General features: G+C 34.8%; 1 protein-coding gene across 1 annotated transcript in view; it reads right to left on the reverse strand.

The window, feature by feature from the left end:
- Positions 1-205: 205 nt before the first annotated feature.
- LOC145285866 (uncharacterized) overlaps positions 206-21,876 on the reverse strand; it is a 57,326-nt gene continuing 35,655 nt past the window's right edge. Inside the window, exons 3-9 of the mRNA XM_080134310.1 lie at positions 19,275-19,356; positions 16,412-16,543; positions 13,016-13,121; positions 11,253-11,310; positions 10,611-10,786; positions 8,031-8,188; positions 206-1,495 (exon numbers count right to left, since the gene is read on the reverse strand). Of these exons, the coding sequence (XP_079990436.1) occupies positions 308-1,495; positions 8,031-8,188; positions 10,611-10,786; positions 11,253-11,310; positions 13,016-13,121; positions 16,412-16,543; positions 19,275-19,356 (1,900 nt within the window). The 3' untranslated portion in view covers positions 206-307. The remainder of the gene's footprint in view (positions 1,496-8,030; positions 8,189-10,610; positions 10,787-11,252; positions 11,311-13,015; positions 13,122-16,411; positions 16,544-19,274; positions 19,357-21,876) is intronic.

A 21,876-nucleotide genomic window follows, 5' to 3' on the forward strand; every position in this document is an offset into this window, starting at 1 on the left:
TTTGCTATTATATATATATATATATATATATATATATATATATATATATATATATAATAGCAATATATAAGAATTGATATTTTCTCTAGTCTATTTTTCTCTCTCTCTCTTTCTTTCTCTCTCTTCATGCAAACAAGATAATGAGGCAAAAGTGATGATAGCAAGACAACGTCTTTTGAAATGGAAAAATGGAACAAAAAAGATGACCATTTGGCAAAAAGACTTTTTTGTTTTTCGCTTTATCTTCAGATTACGCAGACGTGAAATGAGAGAAATACAAATGAAAAAGGTTTCAGAAAGAACAGGTCTACCTCCTGTTTTGTCGACCCGTAATTCTTACTGTTGGTAATCCAGGATTCGGATTTAGCTTAGTTTGTGGGGTTAGTGTTAAAGAGTTTCTGTTTGGGGGTGGTCTATTCGGGCTTGTGGTTCCTGGTGGAGGGGGAGCACTGTATCCTGTGGGTGGAGGATAATGGGGTGGCGGCTGTTGATAAAGGGAAGTGGCGGTCGTTACTGTGTTTACCACCTTGTAATTTCCCGGCGAGTCAGTGTAAGCCGTGTTTGGACCTGGAGGCGGAGGTGGATAGTTAGGTTGATAACCAGATTGCAAAGGAGGAGGGTAGTGAGGAGCCTGGTAACTTCCTGGAAGTGTTGGTGGTGGTGGAGGCGGGCCAGAGGTAGGAGGACCACCAGCACTAGGTTGAGGCGGATAGGTTCCCGGTGGTGGTGGATACTGGTATATGTTGGTATCTTGAGGTGGCAGACTGCTTGGCGGAGGTGGATACGGTCTTGAGGCAGGAGGGTAGCCAGGAGGAGCAGTAGGTTGGGGAGGGAAAGGCGGTGGCGGTTGATAGCTGGGTCCGGGAGGGGGAAGGTATTGTGGGTTTGGGGGATTAACAAGCCCGGTTTGTGGGGGAGGAGCAGATGTGTGCAGCTCGGAGACTTGTGATGGCCGACTCTGGCTGATCAGGGATTGAATATTTTGTGTTCCTTCGTGCGACATGAACGATGATGAGTACATCTGGGATGGCATATAGGGATTGTAGTGCGTAAAACTATCACTATTTGCACCGTAATCTATACTCTGAGAGTCGTTATTTGAAGACTTGCTGGTTATTCCTTGCCCAGTAATGGGGCCAATTGGTTGGCCAACTTTTGGAGCTGATACTTGTGGTGGTGGTGGGGGTTGTTGCTGCTGCTGTTGTTGTTGTTGTTGGGTAGGTGGTGGTTGCTTAGGAGCTGGATGTGTACTGATTGGCCCACTCGGGTTAGAAAATGTAGAAGCAACTGAAGACGGAGGAGATATTTTAGATGATGTAGGTGGTGGTGGCTGCTGCTGCTGTTGGTTACTGACAGAATTACGTTTATTATTATTGGTAGTACTAGTAGTAACACTACTGCATTCACTGGATGAAGATGAAGAAGAAGAAGCGGCATCATTTCTAGAAGAAGTTCTGTTTTGTTTCAATGGCGGCTCAGCTGGTGAAGGTGGTGTCTAAAAAAAGAAAATAAATAAAAAAAATAATTAATGTTAATCTAGTCGCTATTAAAATGTTATGATAGTTTTGGAGTGTATCCGTTCATATACAAATAGAAACAAAAAAAAAAAGAACTACCTGGCAAATTATATATATAGTCATCCACATACAGTACTGTTTCACTGTATCACAGTTCATCAGTGAGGCTAGACAGACAACTACCTCAAGCCAGGATCAAAACCCGACCGAAACATGACTACTTCATTTAATCACATAAATTAATATACAAAAATAATTTTATGCGTAAATATTCAGTGTTTACTTCAACAGTGCTCAATACAATGTTAGAGCTAGGAAGTAAGTTTGTGCTGTAAGTGTCCATCTATTGGCTGATTAGGATGGGCGTGGTGGAAACTAGGAAGCTGATTGGCTAACTAGAAAATTCAATAGCATGTGCGTATACATAAACACAGTACGGCACAATCACGTTGACACACCGGTTCTCACCAGATCACCCAAGTTTTAAGCAATGTTGAGCCTGGCCAGTACCAGATGGGTGACCATTTGGGAAGGTGAGGCGCTGTATGCATCTTCTGGGAAGGTTGGGCGTGGGGCCAGCACCCTGTAAAAAGAACTCCTCGCTACAAAAACAAAGTTGTAGATGTCCTATGCCCCTCCAGGGGCTCAAGGGCTATGGATGGATGGATGGATGTATAAACACACGATAACGACAACTTTTTGCATAAGCCTGATGAATTCTCACAAGAATGGAATGCGGAATATTTTGTGTATCTTAATTGCCATATATATTGTCATAACTTACTATATATATATATTTTAAGAGGTATATTTGGTAAAAAAAAACAAAGATAAAGAGTTAATAGAGTTGAATATATTTTTTATCGTTTCAACCTCGAGTGTATTAACTTAATTCATGACAAGTTGTTTCAATAGACGGGATAAAGATTACTCGCCCATATCATCAGATGATTCAAGTTAAAATAAAAAGGAAAGATATTGTTTTACATATGGATATTAAAAGCCAGGAGAGTAGTAGTAAGGGATAGAGATTGGACGAGGAAAAAAGGACAAGGAAAGAGGGGAGGAAAGACACTAGAGAAAAACTATTAAAAAATAAAAAAATGCATGTATAAATTAAGTTAAAATTTTGTAAAGTTATAAGTATAAGACAGAGCAAGAGATGGAAGCAGGGGGGGAAGAAAAGGGAAAAGGGGGAAGAATAATTGAGCATGTTAAAAAAATGTTGTGTATTGGATGGTGACTTGCATGTGTCTCAAGGTCAGAACTGCATTTCAAACAAAATAAATATCCGTTTATGTGTTGTTTTGGCTTCAAACGTATATAATACGTATCTTATTTAATTCAAATTCAACCAGTGCTTCTAAGGAACAAAGTCTTAACATGAATCTCGCGTGACCAAACGCACCGTTCTGAGACATAAAAAACCAACATAGAAACAACAAATGGCTAATTCTCTGCTCCAATAACAACATGGCAAAAAAAAAGTCATACTGAAGATGAAGTGTATCTTCGAAATATATATTTATGAACTTTAACATAAATTTCAAACAAAATAAATATCTGTTTATTTTGTAACAATGCATTGGATCTGGTTTCAAATGTATATAATACGTATCTTATTTAATATATATATATATATATATATATAGTCATCCACATACAGTACTGTTTTGCTGTATCACAGCTCATCAATGCGGTTAACCAGGCAGCTACCTCAAGCCAGGATCGAAACCCGACCGCCCAAACGACAGTCAAAGCTCCTAACCATTTTGCTACATGGTTGCTGCTGTGCGGATAGTGAATTAACAATGTTTTGATATCGTCCAAATGCCGAAGCTCAATTTGTTTATGGGTGTGGCTAAGGAATGAGGGTGGCCAGCGTATGTTTTGGTTTCTATTCTAGCTGATGGTATCCAAAAATATATATAATTCAAATGATCTTTTAACGATGTATGTAACCCACTTTCCGGTTTACGACATCCGGTTGTGCATGCGCGCATGTCCTGCACACTGAAATATTAACGTTATTATTTCGAAATTATTATTTAACATGGGAAGAGCGAGGTTTAAAATAACTTAAACGTAATACAGAAATGAACAATGTAAAAAAAAAAAAAAAGCAGATATATCAAAATTTGATTTTAATTATAAGTATTATGGTATCTGTTCAGTGCACATTTACCTATAAGTATTAGTATTAATTCAGAGTAAATTATTTTTACTTAATAACAATGTTATTTTGCCAATAAAAGCAATGCATAAAATATATCATACTTACTTTCTCATGCAAATAAAAAACAGCATATTTTTTTCTACAAATTTTCACAAATGTTTTTCTTCATACTAGTCATAAATTAGTAAACCATGGAAATTGACATACCCAGGTACCACCATGACTCATGGAATGGGTGTGAACATGCGGGTGTGTTCACTCATTACCCCATTGTGATCTTTTTACACGTCTCTGCAACAAAATTGTTGAGCGAGCCATCCTGCGCTACAACAAAAAGTCTTCATACCAAGCAAAACTACAAATCCAGTTTATAAACAAATAATAGATGCTTATTATTTTTTGGAGTTTATAAGTCGTACCCGGCTACTTAGGTTGGTAGGTTGGTTGGTTGTTTTTGTTTTACGGCATATCAACCTTTTTCAGGTTATTTAATGCCGAATATAGTTATTTTGAGGAATGATTTTTAATGGAGTATATATTAAGACTCATTATCACAGTTCTTTACTGAGAGCCTCAAGGGGAGACGCTTGGTCAGAGAGGCATACTGGTTCAACTGTTCGGTAGCTCTTTCGAAAATCAGATGTTCAGTTCTAATTTTCACTTCTGGTGTAACCATCTCGTGGGATCTTTTCAAACCCTGACTGATTCTGGTCTTTTGCTGGTGGACACTATTTCGATCACACAGAGGTTGACCAGGAGATAATGTCCAGATGGTCCCTATTCATTGGGCTTTATCTGGAGTCCATCTGAGAAAAGTACCCCACCATCAAAGACCAATCCCAGCATGATTTTCTCATTAAATGAAGCACTTACTTGTTCAAACAAAAAGAATATCTCTTGGGTGGTCTAATTTTGGCTAGAGATATTTTCAGCTCTGTGCCCCCTCTCCTCTTCCTTTGAAGAACATATTGTGGCTCAAACAAAAATTTATTGATCGAAATAAGCACCATCAAAATCAACGCACTCTTGCTAACGCAAAACAAGTGTATTTATGCCAGTAACATAAAAATCTTCCATTCTGGTGCCGATGAAGTCGCTGAAGGCATTTTTGATATCGCTTAGGTTTTTGAAGCATTTTTCATGTAGAAAGTTGTTGAAATGCTTGAAAAAGTGGTAGTCAGTAGGTAAGTGGTCTGGAAAGTACGGCAGATGAGGCAGAGTTTCGTAGCACAATTCATTCAACTTCTGCAGGGTCAGTTTAGCAACTTGCAGTCAGGTATTGTCGTGGAAGAGAATTCAGCCTTTTCTGTTGACTAATTAAAAAAATTATGGTAGTCTGCTAGCAGTCTTATCCATTAAAAAAATCAGTAAAATCTTCTTTTGATGCAATTCTGGCTTCAGGAAGTGTAATAGAACTTCATCAGCGTCTAACCACTGAGCTAAGCAGCGTCGGTTGTCGTAAAGAACCCACTTTTCATCGCAAGTCACAATCCAGTCAAGAAACGGGTCGTTCTTGTTGCATAAAAGAAAGGGAGATGACACTTCATAACAGCGTTTTTTTGGTTAGAGTTCAATTCGTGAGGCACCCATTTACAAAGTTTTTTTTGTCTTTCCAATCTCTCCCAAGTGCTTGGAAATCGTTATATACGTTATGTCTAATTTAGAAGCAAGTTCTCAAACAGTTGAGCGTGGATTGGCTTCGACTAAGGCTCTTAATTGATCGTTGTTAACATCCAATGGCTGACCACTACGCTCATCATTTTCAAGATTCTCGTCGCCGCCACACAATTTCTTAAACCATTATTGTGCTGTTTGTTCAGTAGTGGTTTCTGGGCCAAACACTGACTTAATATCACTATTTCAACAGTTTTTCAGTCTAGCCTGAATCGAAATGAGAAATTTGTGCGAATTTGCTTTTTTTTTTCCATCTTGTATTCAACGTTCTGAAAAGAAAATTATTTTAAAACGATTTTAATTTAAACAATTAGATAGAGTGAAAAACGCTCTTTAAAATGAGATATAAAGTAAAAGTATTATAACGAAAACTTATTTGAAAATACATCAATAGAAATCAAAATTAAAAGTTCTGCAAGAACCTTCTTGTCAACCACATCTGCCATTCATATGTAACGGCAAAACATGCTGCGCAGCACATGATTACAGGGGAGAAACCAGTTTACTGTTATCTTTTAACAAGAAGTGATTTCATTTGATAACTGCAGTTATTTTTCTGGTCCACAGTTAAATAGAATAATCTTTTTAGCTGTTTTAGGAGAAGACCTCCAGTCTGTAGTGGAATAGGAAACTAATGGTTATGTTCAATGCCACCAAGACTAAGCGTATTTCCTTTAATAATTACAAGAAACCTTCTCACTGATTGTTATGGCTGATACACTACCTGAAAGCACTCCCCTTAAGCTGCTAGGCTTTATATTCATAGACAACATGGAACAAGGATGGAATACTGCTGCCACATCTTGGCAGGAGCTGCTAAAAACAGCCTATCCTGCCTTGACAGAGTACAAAATAGACTTTGTGGCTTAGCGGGGGATGCCCTTTTCTCTACCCTGCAACCTCTCTCCCACAGAAGAGACGTTGCGAGCCTATCCTTTTATAGTTATTTCCATGGCAGGTGCTCGTCTGAACTCCAATCTCTGGTCCCCCACCTCGCCAATCTTTCACGAAAAACACCCGTCTAGCTGAATCCACTGTCAAAAATTTTCCCCACTCTTTATCTGTGCCAAAATCAAAACGTAGATTCGATGAATAAAGCTTCTTTCTTAGAACTGCATGCCTGTGGAACTCTGTTCCGTCTGCCTGCTTCCCACCTGACTACAACCTGGATGTCTTCAAGTCCAATGTTAACAAATTCCTAATGAACCACCCCCTTAAGTAAACACTTCATTAAATCTCCACACTTACGTACTGTACTTGCAATAACCCTTATCCCTGAGTGGCTTTCGGGCTTTGATAAGTGGTGACCACCATGTAAAAAAAAAAATTAAAAAAAAATAAATACATTGAGGTAATTGTTAAGTCTGCTGCGAGGAAGGTAGGTTCTTTCTACCATACTAGAAGATTACTTATAACAGAGAGTATCCAGTACCTCTACAAAGCTACTATTCCCCCATCCATGGAGTATTGTTGACGCATCTGTCACTAGTCTCTCGCTCCTCGATAGAGTTAAAAAGGAGTCGCAAACCTAATTGGTCACGCACTGTCAGCAAAACTACAAACCTCTGTCCCATCAACAAAATGTGGCATCTCTATGCGTGTTTTACAAGTACTTTAATAGAAACTGCTTGAATGAACTCCAAGCACTCGTACTTCCCCCAACGTAAATATTCCCAACAAACCTGACAAACAGCAAAATCCCACCCCTACACTGTAGAGATCCCTTTAAGCCGTAGAGCCTTCTACTCAAATAGCTTCTTCCCTCAAACTGCTGAATTTGGAATTTCCTCCTGGACTCCTGCTTCCCTGACTCTACTGACCTGCAGAAGTTCAAGTGTAATATGAACAAACATCTCACTGCCCAACTCCCTACATAGTATCTTTGCAAATCTGGTCCCAAATAGAATCCCTTCAACTTAGTGGCACTATACCTTGTTAGGGATGAATAAATTAAAAAAATTTAAATGTTAGATAATAGCAGAAAAAATTAATGGCAATAATCTATTTATCTTTAACATCCTTAACCCAACTGCTCTCTTTGCTGAATCAGTGGGAAGAGAAAGATTTGACTGCCAATTCACCACATCACGCTTGTGACTTCCTGTTTGTGATGTAACTGGCAGGACATATAATTATAAAAGTCATGTTTAAAAGAAAGCAAAACCTTTGTTGCAAACCTAAATTAAAATTTGTTTTTATTTGATGACTAGCCTGGGTGCCCGGCATTGCCTGGGTGTTTGGAGGTGTGTTGAGCAACAAAAAAAAAAAAAAAAAAAAAAAAAAATGGTAGTAGGCAGGCAGGCCTGAACCCGTGAAATGAAGGCGGAAAAGAAAGTGAAAGAAAATCTGATGTCTTACCCCTACATGACGTAGCCGGAAGATCGAAACGTTAAAATTCGGCAAAGTCAATTCAACTTGCAAAAAAATGGTTCGCAAAAACTCAACCCACCTCCCTGTAAAAGACTGCCCAGTTGAGGGTGAAGGAATTAATGTTTTGGCCAATTTTCCGATATTTGTCGTCTGAGACATCGAGCTTCAAAATGATACCGATCTCCTGAAAATCCGTCGCCTCTGTTGAAAGTTTTAGGCACACAGACATCCATACATACATTTAAATGGACAGGTGAGATTTATATTATAGATGTAAACTTTAAAATACTTACTGTCCTACTTCTCTTGGTGACAGACATCTGCGGAGATTTATTGGACACTGGTGAGTTATTACTGTTGGTATTTGATAGGCGTTGGTTAATCATGGGAGGAGATTCCTCACGTTTCTGAGGACTTGTTGAATATAAATCAAGCACTTGATGGCAAATATCTGGAAAAAAAATAAAACGTGAGCAAAGATAAAGATTTATTCAAGAGATACTGTTGATTTAGACATAGAATTGGGTTTGACATGTCAGGTTCCAGTTTTAAATCGGGGCTGTTAAATAAATTACACAAATACACTTTGAAGAAAAGAAAAAAAAGAGGAATCATCTCTTCTCTCATTAATTATAGATGAAATGATAGGATGAATTTAACTCGGGTTATGATGCGACAACTCGTCTATTTGTCATTTAACAATGGCAGAGTTAGACACAAGGTTAGTTTTAATGTGATGAAAATCTAGCTTTCAAAAAAAAAAATAAATAAATAAATAAAAAAAAAAAAAAAAAAAGATAGTACTCTGGATTGGATTAAATACAAAGGTGTAAGTCCATAACCCTCCCACCCATGAAAAAAAAAAAAATAAAATCTTTACATACTTGTGACAGAAAGAAAATATTGTGTACCAAAAATTATGCAACTTGACCAAGTAGTAGTTTTTTTTTTTCTTTTAACACAAGAATCAACACTTATCAAGGCCGAGAGGCAACTCGAGGATAAGGGCTAATGGGTATACATTAGTTCATGTGATTATAGCATAGTAAACAAAAGTAGTGGGAATTTTGTAAATTGGATTACTTGGGGGGGGGGGGGGATCCGGTTCAATTTTTAAATAAATTTCCAATGATGTACCCCCCCCCCCTCCGCTTCTCATGTAAAGAATGGATCAAGCAGTTCTATTAAAAAATATATATATATATATATATATATATATATATTTTGTGTACAGAAAGTTGTTAGTTGAGACAGGTCATTGGTACCGTCGGTTTCAAGCCCGATAATAAGGCCCGTTTAAGGTATCCTTATCGAGCTCTCTTCAGCCAATATTCGTCTCTTTCGACGAATATTGGCTGAAGAGAGCTCGATAAGGATACCTTAAACGGGCCTTATTATCGGGCTTGAAACCGACGGTACCAATGACCTGTCTCAACTAACAACTTTCTGTACACAAAATATAAGTACGCTCTTAAAATTTGGATTTTCCTTTTAATTGAGCACTCTGCTGGAATTCTTTTTCCAAAAAAACTAATCATATATATATATATATATATATATATATATATATATCAACTTCTATGGTTAAATAAGGATGAGAAAGGGAAATAATTTTAAATAATTCAAACTTTTGCAAAATTTTAGAAACTATTCTTCCCCTGCAAAGTATATACCCGATAGTACTTCAAGGTGACACTGTTTGGGGTGAAAATTGGAAAAAAAAAAAAAGGGGGGGTAAATCATTGGAAATTCATTTAAGAATGTTTGTATTTATAAAAAATAAAACTACTTTATCAAGTTAAGTGATTTTTGGTGTATATCTTTCAGTCACAGGTATGTACATCATCAAGAATTTTTTTTTTTTTAGGAGGGGGAGGAGTTATGGATTAGTGCAGGAACAAAAATTAAAAATTGCCTCAACCTGCAACGATTCCTGCTTTATTAACAAAGGACAGAAAAGATGAAGTGTAGTATTACAATAGATACTTTTGTATTTCTGTTGTGCTTAAGAAAATGCTGGCAAAATTATTGTCGATCTCAATTTCGGGGTGATAATGTAAAACACTTTGTGACACCTGCTCATCCACCTACAAACACCCATTTTGGAATTTTGTAGGCATGCCGCTAGGGTGTTTATTTTTGTAGGCATGCTGCTAGTTTAAGGTGAAGGAATTGATGTTTTTGGCCAATTTTTCAATATTTGTCATCCGAGACATTGAGCTTCAAATTGATACCGGTCTTGTCAGGATCAGTCGCTTCTGTCGAAATTTTTGCAAGGCATACAAACATACATTTAAACCAGTCATTCCCAACGTGGGGTACATGCCCCACCGGTGGGGCATGGCAATATTTTGGTGGGGCATGGGCAGGACGTGCACCCTTGGGCTTACTATACCAAAGACTATAGGGCAATTTGAGAATGAGTTATTTTTTTCATTATTATTATTATTATTATTATTATTATATTAACAGTGAATTGTTTCATAGTGAATCTTTGTATTAAGGCATGTCCTTTCGTTTTAAAATTTTTCTCTTTCATTGATGCCATGTTCTTTGGAACCTTGTTTAGATACAAGTTAATGGCCTTTTAAGCTTACTTCACTGAATAACAGAGGGATTTTTAATAACAAAAATTAAATATCACAAAGGGGAGGCATCAGAATTTTAGAAATGCCTAGGTGGGGAATGGCCCAAAATAGATTGGGAACCACCGATTTAAACAGACAGGTGAGATTTATATTATATATTATTACTAAGCACTTTATTTGTTGCGTCACTAGTTGACATGAGAACAGTATTCTGAATAATCCCAATACAAATTACCAATCCTCATCTCAACAATTCCAAAACAAACACAAAGTAATTAAACTCACCTTCCATTAATTCCATGGTGATACCTTCAACAAACCATTCCCACCATTTCATCCGGCTTCCAAGAGGTTTTCCTTCCCAATCTTGGATGTCAAATTTGGATAGACGACTAGCAAGGTACATGAGGGAGACTGCGATAATCTCAGCTTCCCACTGCAGGCATAATGTCGTACACAAACTAAAAAGACAGTCGAGTACATTTAATCAACAAAAAGCAGAGAGTGAAAGCTTAACAAGCATTCAGTCATTTGATAGTTTAAGACATTCAACTTTTCAAAATACAATATTAAAACATGGAATAATTACTCTATAAAAACACGTCTCAAATTTTTTTTTGAAGTAAAGAAAGAGCAAAAACTAATGCGATCAAAATGTAAGAAAAATACTAAAACATTAGACATTTTAGTTAAAAACGAGCAAAGGTTATAGCCTGTTAACTTACAATATGTGCTTTATGCCAAATTATAAATAATTCCTATTCTTTACAAGTGGCCAGCATATTAATAAAAAATACACAATAAAGCTTGTAGGAAGATAACATTTAATAATGATTATATAAACAGAAAACAAATCGGCTTCATTTTGGTAAAAAAAAAATAAATAAATAAAAAAAAAAGCAGAAAAATTTAAAAAATCCAACTTACTGATCATTGATAAATGTCCAGGCCATCTGAACCATTTTTTGGATCTTGTGTTTGTCACCTGTTTAATAAAAACATGTTTTTCATTGAATGATATATTTCCATCCTGTTAATAATTTGGATTATTTGTAGAGAAGCGCGCAAGTGCTATTGCTATGATTAACTGCATTCGTTTCACAAAAATGTGTTATAACTTGTTTGTGAATTTTTTAATAATTTCTTAGTTTAAAAATACAAAAACATTCATGTTCAATAATTTTCATTAACACAAACGATTACACATAACCCCCTATATATACACACACACACACACATACAATTATATAAATGCATCTTTGTGTGTGTGTGTGTGTGTTTGTTCCTTATAGACTCCGAAACAGCTGAACAGATTTTCTTTAACATTTACAGAACTTTAGTGCATAAGTCTGAGAGTGATCTTAGTTAAGTTTCGTCTCAAAATACCCCCCGATAATTACCAATAATCGAAACCGTTATTTTAATTCATCTATCATCAGTAAAGCCATTTTTTCCATGTCATCACTCAGCAACAATCATACAACAATGAGCTGTGAAAATTCTACTGTGGGTAAGTTTATAGCGTTTTTTTTTTTTTTGCATGACATGGTCTGTAGGTTCAAATCACGCGATTAAATTTTTTAATGTTTTTTTTTTTAATAAAAATATTACATATAAACGTATTTTAGGACCGGAAAACACCAGGCGGCCTGCTAGTATTATATAACCTTAATCATTAGTATCATATGTATACGTGTGTGTGTGTGTGTATGCGTTGGGATAATTGGAATCAGAAAAATGTATGCCTATTTTCTGATGCCAAAAACGATTCTTTTTATTGCATTTATTTTTTTTTGTTTTTGTTTAAAACTTAATTTTCCATGGTTCGTATTAATGATAAATATTTATTGATTTTAAACTACCAATAAAACTATAACGTAACCCGACAGGTCACACCCATAAGTCTATTTTTTACATTTGCAAAAATAGAGGCATATATTAAATGGGTTTTTGCCGTGATTTGTCCATCTACTCACAAACCTATATTTTGAATTTAAAAAAAAGAATCAGAATCTGTAACTGTATTGGAATCAGGAATTTAGAACAAAATCGATAATTGTGTCGGAGTCAGGAAAAATATTGGAGTTGTCCCATCACCATATAAGATTGTTGAATTTTTATTTATTTTTTTTTTAGCGATTCCGTACTAATTTTTTTCTTTTTCGCTCCTTGAGTTTTTATTATAAGAAAGGAGTTATTTGCCCTTTGTTTACATTTTTTTTCCGCCCACATTTTTTTTTTAGGACGTATTACTTCTTTTATTTTTTTGAAAATATAATTTATTAATAATTATTATGTGCATAAAAGTAATGTAAACAATAATGCAAGGAAAAGATGCTCTTCTTCTGTCAAGAAGTGATGATCATATATATATATATATATATATGATTGTCACTTCTTGACAGAAGAAGACCATCTTTTCCTTGCATTAATGTTGATTATTTATTTCCATGTATTTTTTCAAACATTCTTGTTTTTGTTATTTTTGTTTGTTTTTATTTGATTATTTATTTTTTATATATATATATATACATTTATACACACACACACACATATATATATATATATATATATGCAGACACACTATATTTATGTTACTTGCTCCTATGAATAGAATCTGTTTTGTATAAGATTTTTCACTGTCACAAAAAAAAAATTGTAAAAAAAAAAAAAGAAAGAAAAAAAAAAACCTTTTAAAATCTTTGCAAATTTCAGAAGAAAAGTATAAGGATGCTCGAGTCGAAGGTCAAATTTGATGGTTTGTAAAAGAATTCTTTCAAGAGTCATGACCTCTTCCTAGAAAAAAATAAAAAAATAAAAGCAGCATAAGAGGAAGAAAATAAAAGAATGAATTAAATAAATGACATAAACAAAGAAGAAAAGGCAATGGAATGATACTGCTCATTTCTAACTATGTAGCGTACAATGTGATATAGTTCTCTTCCTTTGCTGTGACATCAACTTGCACCACAGTTTGGTCATTTGTATATGCCGAGATGTCGTTGCTGGCACATAAACATTCATGGCTTCGTTACATTACTAACTAGCTGAGTGTGATTGCTGTTGACTAAGAAAAGAGACCATCAGGCACGTGTACACAGTTGAATAATGTATAGAAGTGAAATCTGGCCAATGACAATTGAGGATAGGTGTGGTTTGGTTTAGTTGTTTTATGGCATATCAACCCTTTTCAGGTTATGTAATGGAGAATCCAGTTATTTTGGAAAATTGTATTCATGTTGTACCCAGTTATTTTGTAGAAAGTTTTTATTCTTCAAGCTTTTTGCATCTTCAATCGTTAGCTTGTAGTGTTTGGTTTGGTTTGGTTGTTTTATAGTGGATTTTATCAATTTTTGTTGTCTGCCCTGCAGAACATAAATGAGTTTTGTAATGAGAGAGGGAAAAGGGTTACAGTATTAATGTTTGGTACATTTTAAGTTAGGAAACCAGTCAGGAAGTGGGGGTGATAGAAAGAGAAAGGGGAAATGTGAAGAATGAAGGGGGGGGGGGGGGAGAACGAAAGGGGGGGGCGTGTTGTTTTTGTTTTTGCAAACCATAATTAAGTTTTGCAAAAGGAAGTAAAAAAACAAAAGGCATCAATGTTAGGTGCATTTCGCCTCAGGAAACCAATATCTTCAGACAGCCTAATCTGGTAGCACCAAGGATATGTGTTGCATGGGGAGAAATAATGAGAATACTACAATGGATGTCTTAAAGAAAGGTTTAGGCCTGATAACTTCAGAGGAAGATTATATCTGCACAGTATGAGATGTTTACAGTTAGTTGGTTGGTTGTTTTTGCTTTACGGCATATCAACCCTTTTCAGGTTATTTAATGCCGAATCCAGTGACTTTGAAGAAAAGTTTTTGATAGAATATATTTGTTTTTTTCAAGTCGGTTTCTATTTAACCCATAGTTGGGACCCTAACAGATACTACCACTCCGGGTCAGAGTGGACCTGGGAGCAATGGCAATTAAAGGATTGCTCCACACTCCCCAAAGCCCGCAAGCTGGGGCCTCACCATTGGATATAGTTTAAGGTCATATCCAGGACCAGATGTTTACAGAACAGGAGAGTAGATGAGAGTGCTTGAGTTAGTAAATGCAGAAGTGGTGAGGTAGCAGAGTCAGTTGTCAAATAGAAACAATGACAAGTACTACAACTCCGAGTCAGAATTGATCTCCATCTTTACTGCTAAGAATGGCTGGTTCCATACTCTACAAAGCTGCCAATGGACATTAACGACATATGCACACACATATTTATTTTTTTGAGTGTGGCTACCCATATTAGTGATATACTTTTTAATATTTATTTATTTTTTTCTTTTTACAAAAAAGTCGCCACTTATCAAAGCCCAGAGGCCACTCAAGGATAAGGGTCAGTGGTCAAAGAGAATATGTAGTAATCGTTAGTAGTAGAAATTTAGTAAATTGGATTACTTAAGAGGATGGCTCATCAAGAATTTGTTTATGTTGAACTTGAAGACAACTATATTGTAGTCAGTCAGAAAGCAGGAGAACAGAACAGAGTTCCACAGGCATGCAGGTCTAAGAAACAACAAGATGGGGTGGGGGACATAGTTTGGAGCTCAGACGAGCACCTGCCATGAAAATAACAATAAAGCAGAAACAGGCTCGCAATGTCTCCTCTGCGAGAAAGAGGTTGCAGGGAAGAGAAAAGGGTATCCCTCATCACTAGACTATGAAGTCTGTTTTGAACTCTGTCAAGGCAGGATAAGCTGTTTCTAGCAGTTCCTGCCCAGATGTGGCAACAGTACTCCATCCTTGGACGTACTTGGCTCTTATATAAGTAGAGAATTGCATCAGCAGTGAGATATCTATTGGAGCAGTAAAACAATCCCATCATTATTTCAGCAGCCTTGGGAACGAATTTGATGTATGTAAAATAAAATAAAATGAAGATATTGTAAAAATAAATTCCTAATGTCACCAGGATAATTTTTTTAGCAACAAATTATACTTAATATGGAAAAAAAAAAAAAAAGTGTTTATTGATCAAAAATAAAGTTTGCAATCAGATTTGGTGAAGAAGTTAAATAGTTCTGCAAAGTTAACTTTTAAAGTTGCTGCAGAATTTTAAATGCCTCAAACTGTTGAAATATTCTGAATAAGATGTTTGTAAATTTGCATAAGTTTATTATAATTTATGTTGCTTTTTGCGCACTTTATTTAAGAGAAGAGGTTCTATATAAACTCTTTCAAAAGAAGGAAGTTGATTTTGATTAACAAAAAAAAAAAAAGGGAGAAGAGCACCTAACTTCTGCTGAAAACACCTTCCAAAACAACAGTTTTTTTTTTGGAAATCACAAGAAACCGACTAAATATCTCTTTCAAGGATGAGAGTTCATATAGAAACGTTGATTTAATTTGAATAAAATAAAATACGCATCAAGTGCACTTGAAAGCCAAATCACAATGTAATATTAAGAAAATAAACAAATATTTTACTTGTTTGAAATTTATAACAAATATATTTCAGAGGTATACTCCATCTTCAGTATGTTGTTTTGTTTCTTTTTTTTTTTCCTTTTATTTTCCCTTGCCATGTTGTAACGTTGGATAAAGAAGTCTGTTTGTAAAGAGCTGCGCGTTGTGTCTAGCGGTTGTATTTAGAAATGTTTGAACTGTGCGTAGGCAACGTGAGAATAACGTCAAGAATGAGAGTTCATATATATAAAAAAAAAAAAACAACACACTGAAGATAGCGTATACCTCTGAAATATATTTATGATAAATTTCAAATAAGTAAAATATTTGTTTATTTTCCTAATATTAGGTTGTGATTTGGCTTTCAAGCGCACTTGATGTGTATTTTATTTTATTTCAATATCTCTTTGTTATTTAGAATTGTCAAATATATTTGATTGAATGCAATAATTGCTTTTGTTTGGTTTGTCACTACTTTTATACGAAAAAGATGATTGTTGTTAAACAAAACTGTTTTTACCTTTACTGTACAAGTTAGAAATAACCTTCCAAATAATTTCTAACAAAAGTTGGGTTTTTTTCTTGACCCATAAATTTTTTTTTTTTTTTAATGAAATTTTAACAATTTTGCTTACCTTTGGATCATCTCCGAACACAGCAAATTGTTGTGGCGTTAAAAGTAACTGACAAATTTTTATAATATCTTTACATTTCTTAGGCGTTTCTTCAACTTTACCAGCAAGGAATAAACAACATGCTCCTGTTACCTGAAAAAGACAAACATAAAAATTTTATTTTTTCTTTCTCTTAAAACAAACGCAAATAAAGTGAATCGTTATTTTGTTCAAAAAAGCATCTTCTTTTGATCTCTTCCTTTCTTTTGTGTTGAGGAAACGTTTCAGGTAAATTTAAAAAAAAGAAATGACAGCACATGCCTAAAAGTAGTGCATTGATGTTTAAGTAGCAATACACAAAAAAAAATTGAAACTAAACTAAATATCTAATCCCTGAGTGGTTTCCGGGCCTTGATAAGTGGTGACCTCCATGTTAAAAAAAAAAAAAAATGGCATACATAGAAAGAGCTGGATGATCTAAGAATCTTTTTAAATTTAAAAAAACCTGACTAAAAATAAGGCAGTTATGACTTTGTACGTCGCATGTTTGAATTATGATCATATGCGTTTTGTCACATTCTTTACACTTTTTCAGTAAAAAGGCTATAACTTTGTTAAAACACAAGATTAAGTGCTGAAATTTGTCATATATATGTATTTTTGTGCAAGGAATTCGAATATGGTACTGAAACTCTTTAGAAATTAATGCTTGTCAAGTAATCTGCAATAAATGCGCATAAATATGTTGCAATACCATAAAAATTCCATCTATGCATTAAAAAAAGTTAGAACTCAAAGATGAACTGTAATGCAGTTTATATATAAGAAACTGAAATCTAATACTGGCACTGTTTAAAACTGAATATATTGCAAGATTTCTTTGGTATTATTGTAGATCAACACCTGCTAAATCGCCAACACCTGCCTCTTCAAAATATGTGATTCTCCCTTTTTAGGCACTTAAATATGAACATCCTAAAAACTTTGGCAGAAATGAAAACAAAAACTATATATATATATATAATATATATATATATATAAATTTAATATAAAATTTTAATGTAAAATAATCTTAGATTTCAGAATCATTCTAACATTTTAGAAAGGATTTTTTTTCAGTGGTGGTGATGGTGGGTCATGTCACAACATGTTCAAGAGATTGCATTTTTAGAAGGTGGGCTTGTCACTCTTACCTAGATTTAGTGATAGAGTAATATATATATATATAACTTCTCAAATTGGAAAAATATCAAAAATGGCCAGAAATGGAAAATCATTATACCTTTAAATTTATATGCAAAACAGATTCCCTTCTACTCTAAATTATTTTTGTTGCAAGTTTTTTTTTCTTAAAAGTATTCGCACATAAATAATCACCTAAAAAAGTTGAATCTCATTTAGATTTTTAAATTGGCAGCTAGAAAGTTATTTAAAATTCAAAAACTGAGTATATTCGAAAACCAATATTTCTTGAACAGCCATAAAAGTTATGCGTTTTGACTTCATATCATAAGATCTTTAAACCATGCTACACGTTAGACATAAAATATTTCCTCTAAAATTATAAAAAGTTCTTCAACTTTTTAAATTTTCAAAATTTTTTTCTTGTCTGATGAGATCAATAATGATCGAAACAGTTTGCACATCATAGCAAGATATGACCATATTTACATAAAGGAAATAAAAATTAGAAAAAGATTTTTTATATATATATATATATATATATATATATATGGTAAAACTGGTAATTAGTAAAAACCTGAAAAAGTGCTCAATACTATTGCAGAGCAAATATGTGTTTTATTTTTTTTATTACTGTTTGATCTGTTTGGTTACATATGTTTCAGATGTTGGACCATGTTTACGATCTAACAACCTCGTCAGACCTTAGAGAAGTGGTTATTAGTATTAGAAAGATATATATATTCCAGGTAGAAAGATATTCAAAAATTAAGAATAATTGAATTTCAACAAGGGTCGTTGATAGTGCTCAATCAAAGAAAGCAAATTATATTTTAAAGAATATATATATATATATATATATATATATATATATATAATGTCAATGTTTGTGTGTTTTTTTTATTTTATGGAAAAGTGATCTTAAATCTTCAAACACCACCACCACCACCACCAAGCTATGGGGCAGAACCCCTCTTAAAGCTTTAAATATATCATTTTGATGGAATTTTAAATCGTATGCATAATATTCTCCAAAGAAGGCACTGGAACTGGCCCAGAATATCTATGCTCCCACTATAGGGGAGCTATAGTGGCAGAATCGCCTTATGGAAAGTGTTCGACTGAGCTTCAGTCTATGGTCCCCCCTCGCCAAACTTTCATAAGAAACGCTCATCTAACTGAAAACACTAATTCCCCCCACTCTTTATCTGTGCCTAAACCTAAACGTAGATTCCATGAACAAAGCTTCTTTATTAGAACTGCACGCCTGTGGAACTGTCTTCCGTTTTCCTGCTTTTCAGCTAACTACAATATGGTTGTCTTCAAGTTTAACGTAAACAAGTTCTGGATGAGCCGTTCCATATAAGTTAACAAATTTACCGAATTTTAATTACTAATGATTACTATATTTTCTAATTTCTACTGTACACTCTTTAACCCTTATCCTTGAGTGGCCTCTTGGCCTTGATAATGTGGTGATGCCTGTGTAAAAAAAAAAAACAACAAAAAAAAAGCTTATTCAATTTTAGTGAAATTTAAATCCTATATCGAAGACACTCATTCAGTCTCTCAAAATGTTAGCTCAAAAATGGGAGTGTCAAAATTGACCTCAATTTTATCATTTTTATAGCTTAATGCATTCAACAAGTTTCAATTTTCAATGTAACAACAGCAAAAAGGTGATAAAAACAATATTACTTACATATCGATGAAATTCACGGAAAGAATGAAGCATATAAAATCTATGGAAGTAAACCACTCCAGTACCACATGTATCAAACCTTCTGGGACAATTAGTTAAGGAAGAACGAGAACATCTTTTAATAAGATCAACAATATAAACAAAAGAATCCAGACAAGCATTTATTGGTGTAAATTAGAGTTATGGACGGCTCAAATGACCTATATTTTTTATCCATATCTCCTGAATATTAGCCCAGTCTAATAATATTGAACCAGTAGTAACAATGTGGTATGGATGTAAAATATTAAATGACTTTACGACAGACATTAGTGTTATAATTGGAAAAAACAAAACACACTCCCCCAAAAATGTGTCTAGAAACTAGCATAAGACCAAACAATTGAGAAAAAAAAAAAAAAAAAAAAAGAATTGGTTGATTGATTGATTGATTGATTGGTTTTACGGCATATCAACCTATGTGGTCATTTAATGCCGGAGTCCTTTTTTTTTTTTTAACTTTTTTTATTGGGAGGGGGGGAATGACTTTTTCAGCCTTTCCTCCCTTTTTTTTATAAAATTGAACTAAGAAATTAAATGTTGTATTTATACATGGATGTGTATATTTGGGTGACTTTAAATTTCCTTAAATTTTCTTATATAAATTTACTTTCCTTAGGTATGCTAGAATATTTGCTGAGTTGACCTTTTCAAAAAGGTCTTCCATATTGCTTTCTGTATAATATAATTTTCTAGTTGGGGCAAGGTCATCACACCCAACTAGGATATGTTTTACTGTGAGTGTCTCCTGGCATGGGATGCACTCTGGCGCCGATTCTCCATTTAGTATATAAGAATGAGTAAAGTTGGTGTGCCCTATGCGCAGCCGAGTCAGTATCACATCTTCTCGGCGTGATCTCTTGATGTCCGGACATCGTTCCTTAAGTTCAGGTTTGATTGAGTATAATTTGTTGCCCTCTTGCTGACTCCACCGCAGTTGCCATTTTTCCTGTATGTATGCTTTTATCTGGGGTCTAAGATCAGTATGTGGAATCTTAAAATTGTCAGTTGGAAGGTGAGAAGATCTTTTTGTAGCTGTATCTGCCCTGTCATTGCCTTTGATCCCCACATGGCTGGGGATCCAGACAAGAATAATGTTTTTAGTAGTTGAAAGGATATTGATTTTTTCTATTAATTTTGTTGTTAGTGGATTTTCTTGTTTTTGATTTTGTATAGATAATAGGACTGATAGAGAATCAGTGAGAATGATGAAGTTTTTGGTGGTTTCCTCTGAAATTATGTTGAGTGCTAGATCGATAGCTATAGTCTCTGCAGTGAACATAGATGCTTCATTTTGAAGATTTCTCTTCATTGTGGTTTTATGGTACGTTGCTGCACATCCAGTGTGATTGTTGCTTTTAGACCCGTCTATGTAGATAAAGGTGTAGTCTGAATATTGTAATTTTAAATGTTGAAGTTCGTTGTGGTATTCAATAGGGTTTGTGGTAGATTTGGACTTTTTGTTTAGGTTGAGTTTTATTTCAACTTGTTTCATGGTCCATGGGGGTGTTTTAGGCAGTATGAAGTTGTGAATGCTGGAGATTGGAATTTTCGATTCTTCAATGCTTTCCTTCATTCGGAGCCCGAACGTTTTGATAGTTTTTCTTCTCATGTTAAAGAGTTCTTCATATTTAGGATAGAAGGTACATTGGTATGCAGGGTTGTTTGGGCAAGACTTCAGTTTCAGTAAATATTGAAGGGCTAACTTTTCTCGCCTTAGATCTAGTGGGGGTTCGTGTGCTTCCGTGTATAGACTGTTCACGGGGGAAGTTCTGTATGCTCCTAGGGCCACTCTTAGGCCAGTATGGTGAATAGGGTCTAGGCTTTTTATATATGATGTTTGGGTTGATCCATATATGAAACAACCGTAGTCTAGCTTTGAGCGGACTAGTGCTCTGTAAAGTTTAAGGAGTGTTTCCCTGTCTGCACCCCAATCGGTATGTGCTACCACTCTCAAAAGATTTACAGCTTTGTTACATTTTTTTTTCAGATAGTTTATGTGTGGGATGAATGTTAACTTTTTGTCAAATAAAATCCCTAAGAATTTGTACTGGTCAGTAACGGGTATGGGCATTCCTTCCATGGTTAGGACAGGATCATTATGCATGTTCTTTAGTTTGCAGAAATGCATGCATTTCGTTTTTCTTTTGGAGAATCTAAATCCATTCTCTTCCGTCCATCTCATTACTTTGTTTAAGCACAATTGAAGCTTCCTTTCTATTATAGATATATATCTAGATCTACAGCATATTAGGAAGTCATCCACATATAGGGAGCAATCTACCCCAGGGTTAAGGTTTTTTACAATGTTGTTAATTCGGATACTGAACAGGGTCACTGACAGTATACTCCCTTGAGGTACTCCATTCTCTTGTTCTTTCAAGTCCGAGAGAGCTGTGCCAACCTTTATTCTGAACAGTCTATTTTTTAAAAAATTTTCAATAAAAATTGGCATTCTGCCTTTTAGTCCAAGCGCCTTCAGATCCCTTGTAACACCGTACTTCCACACAGTATCGTAGGCTTTTTCCATGTCAAAAAACACTGCTGTTAAATGTTCCTTCCT

Source organism: Euprymna scolopes, chromosome 10 (genome assembly GCF_053919585.1).
Source record: "Euprymna scolopes isolate OS-2025 chromosome 10, ASM5391958v1, whole genome shotgun sequence".
In the NCBI taxonomy this organism is placed as follows: Eukaryota; Metazoa; Mollusca; class Cephalopoda; order Sepiida; family Sepiolidae; genus Euprymna; species Euprymna scolopes.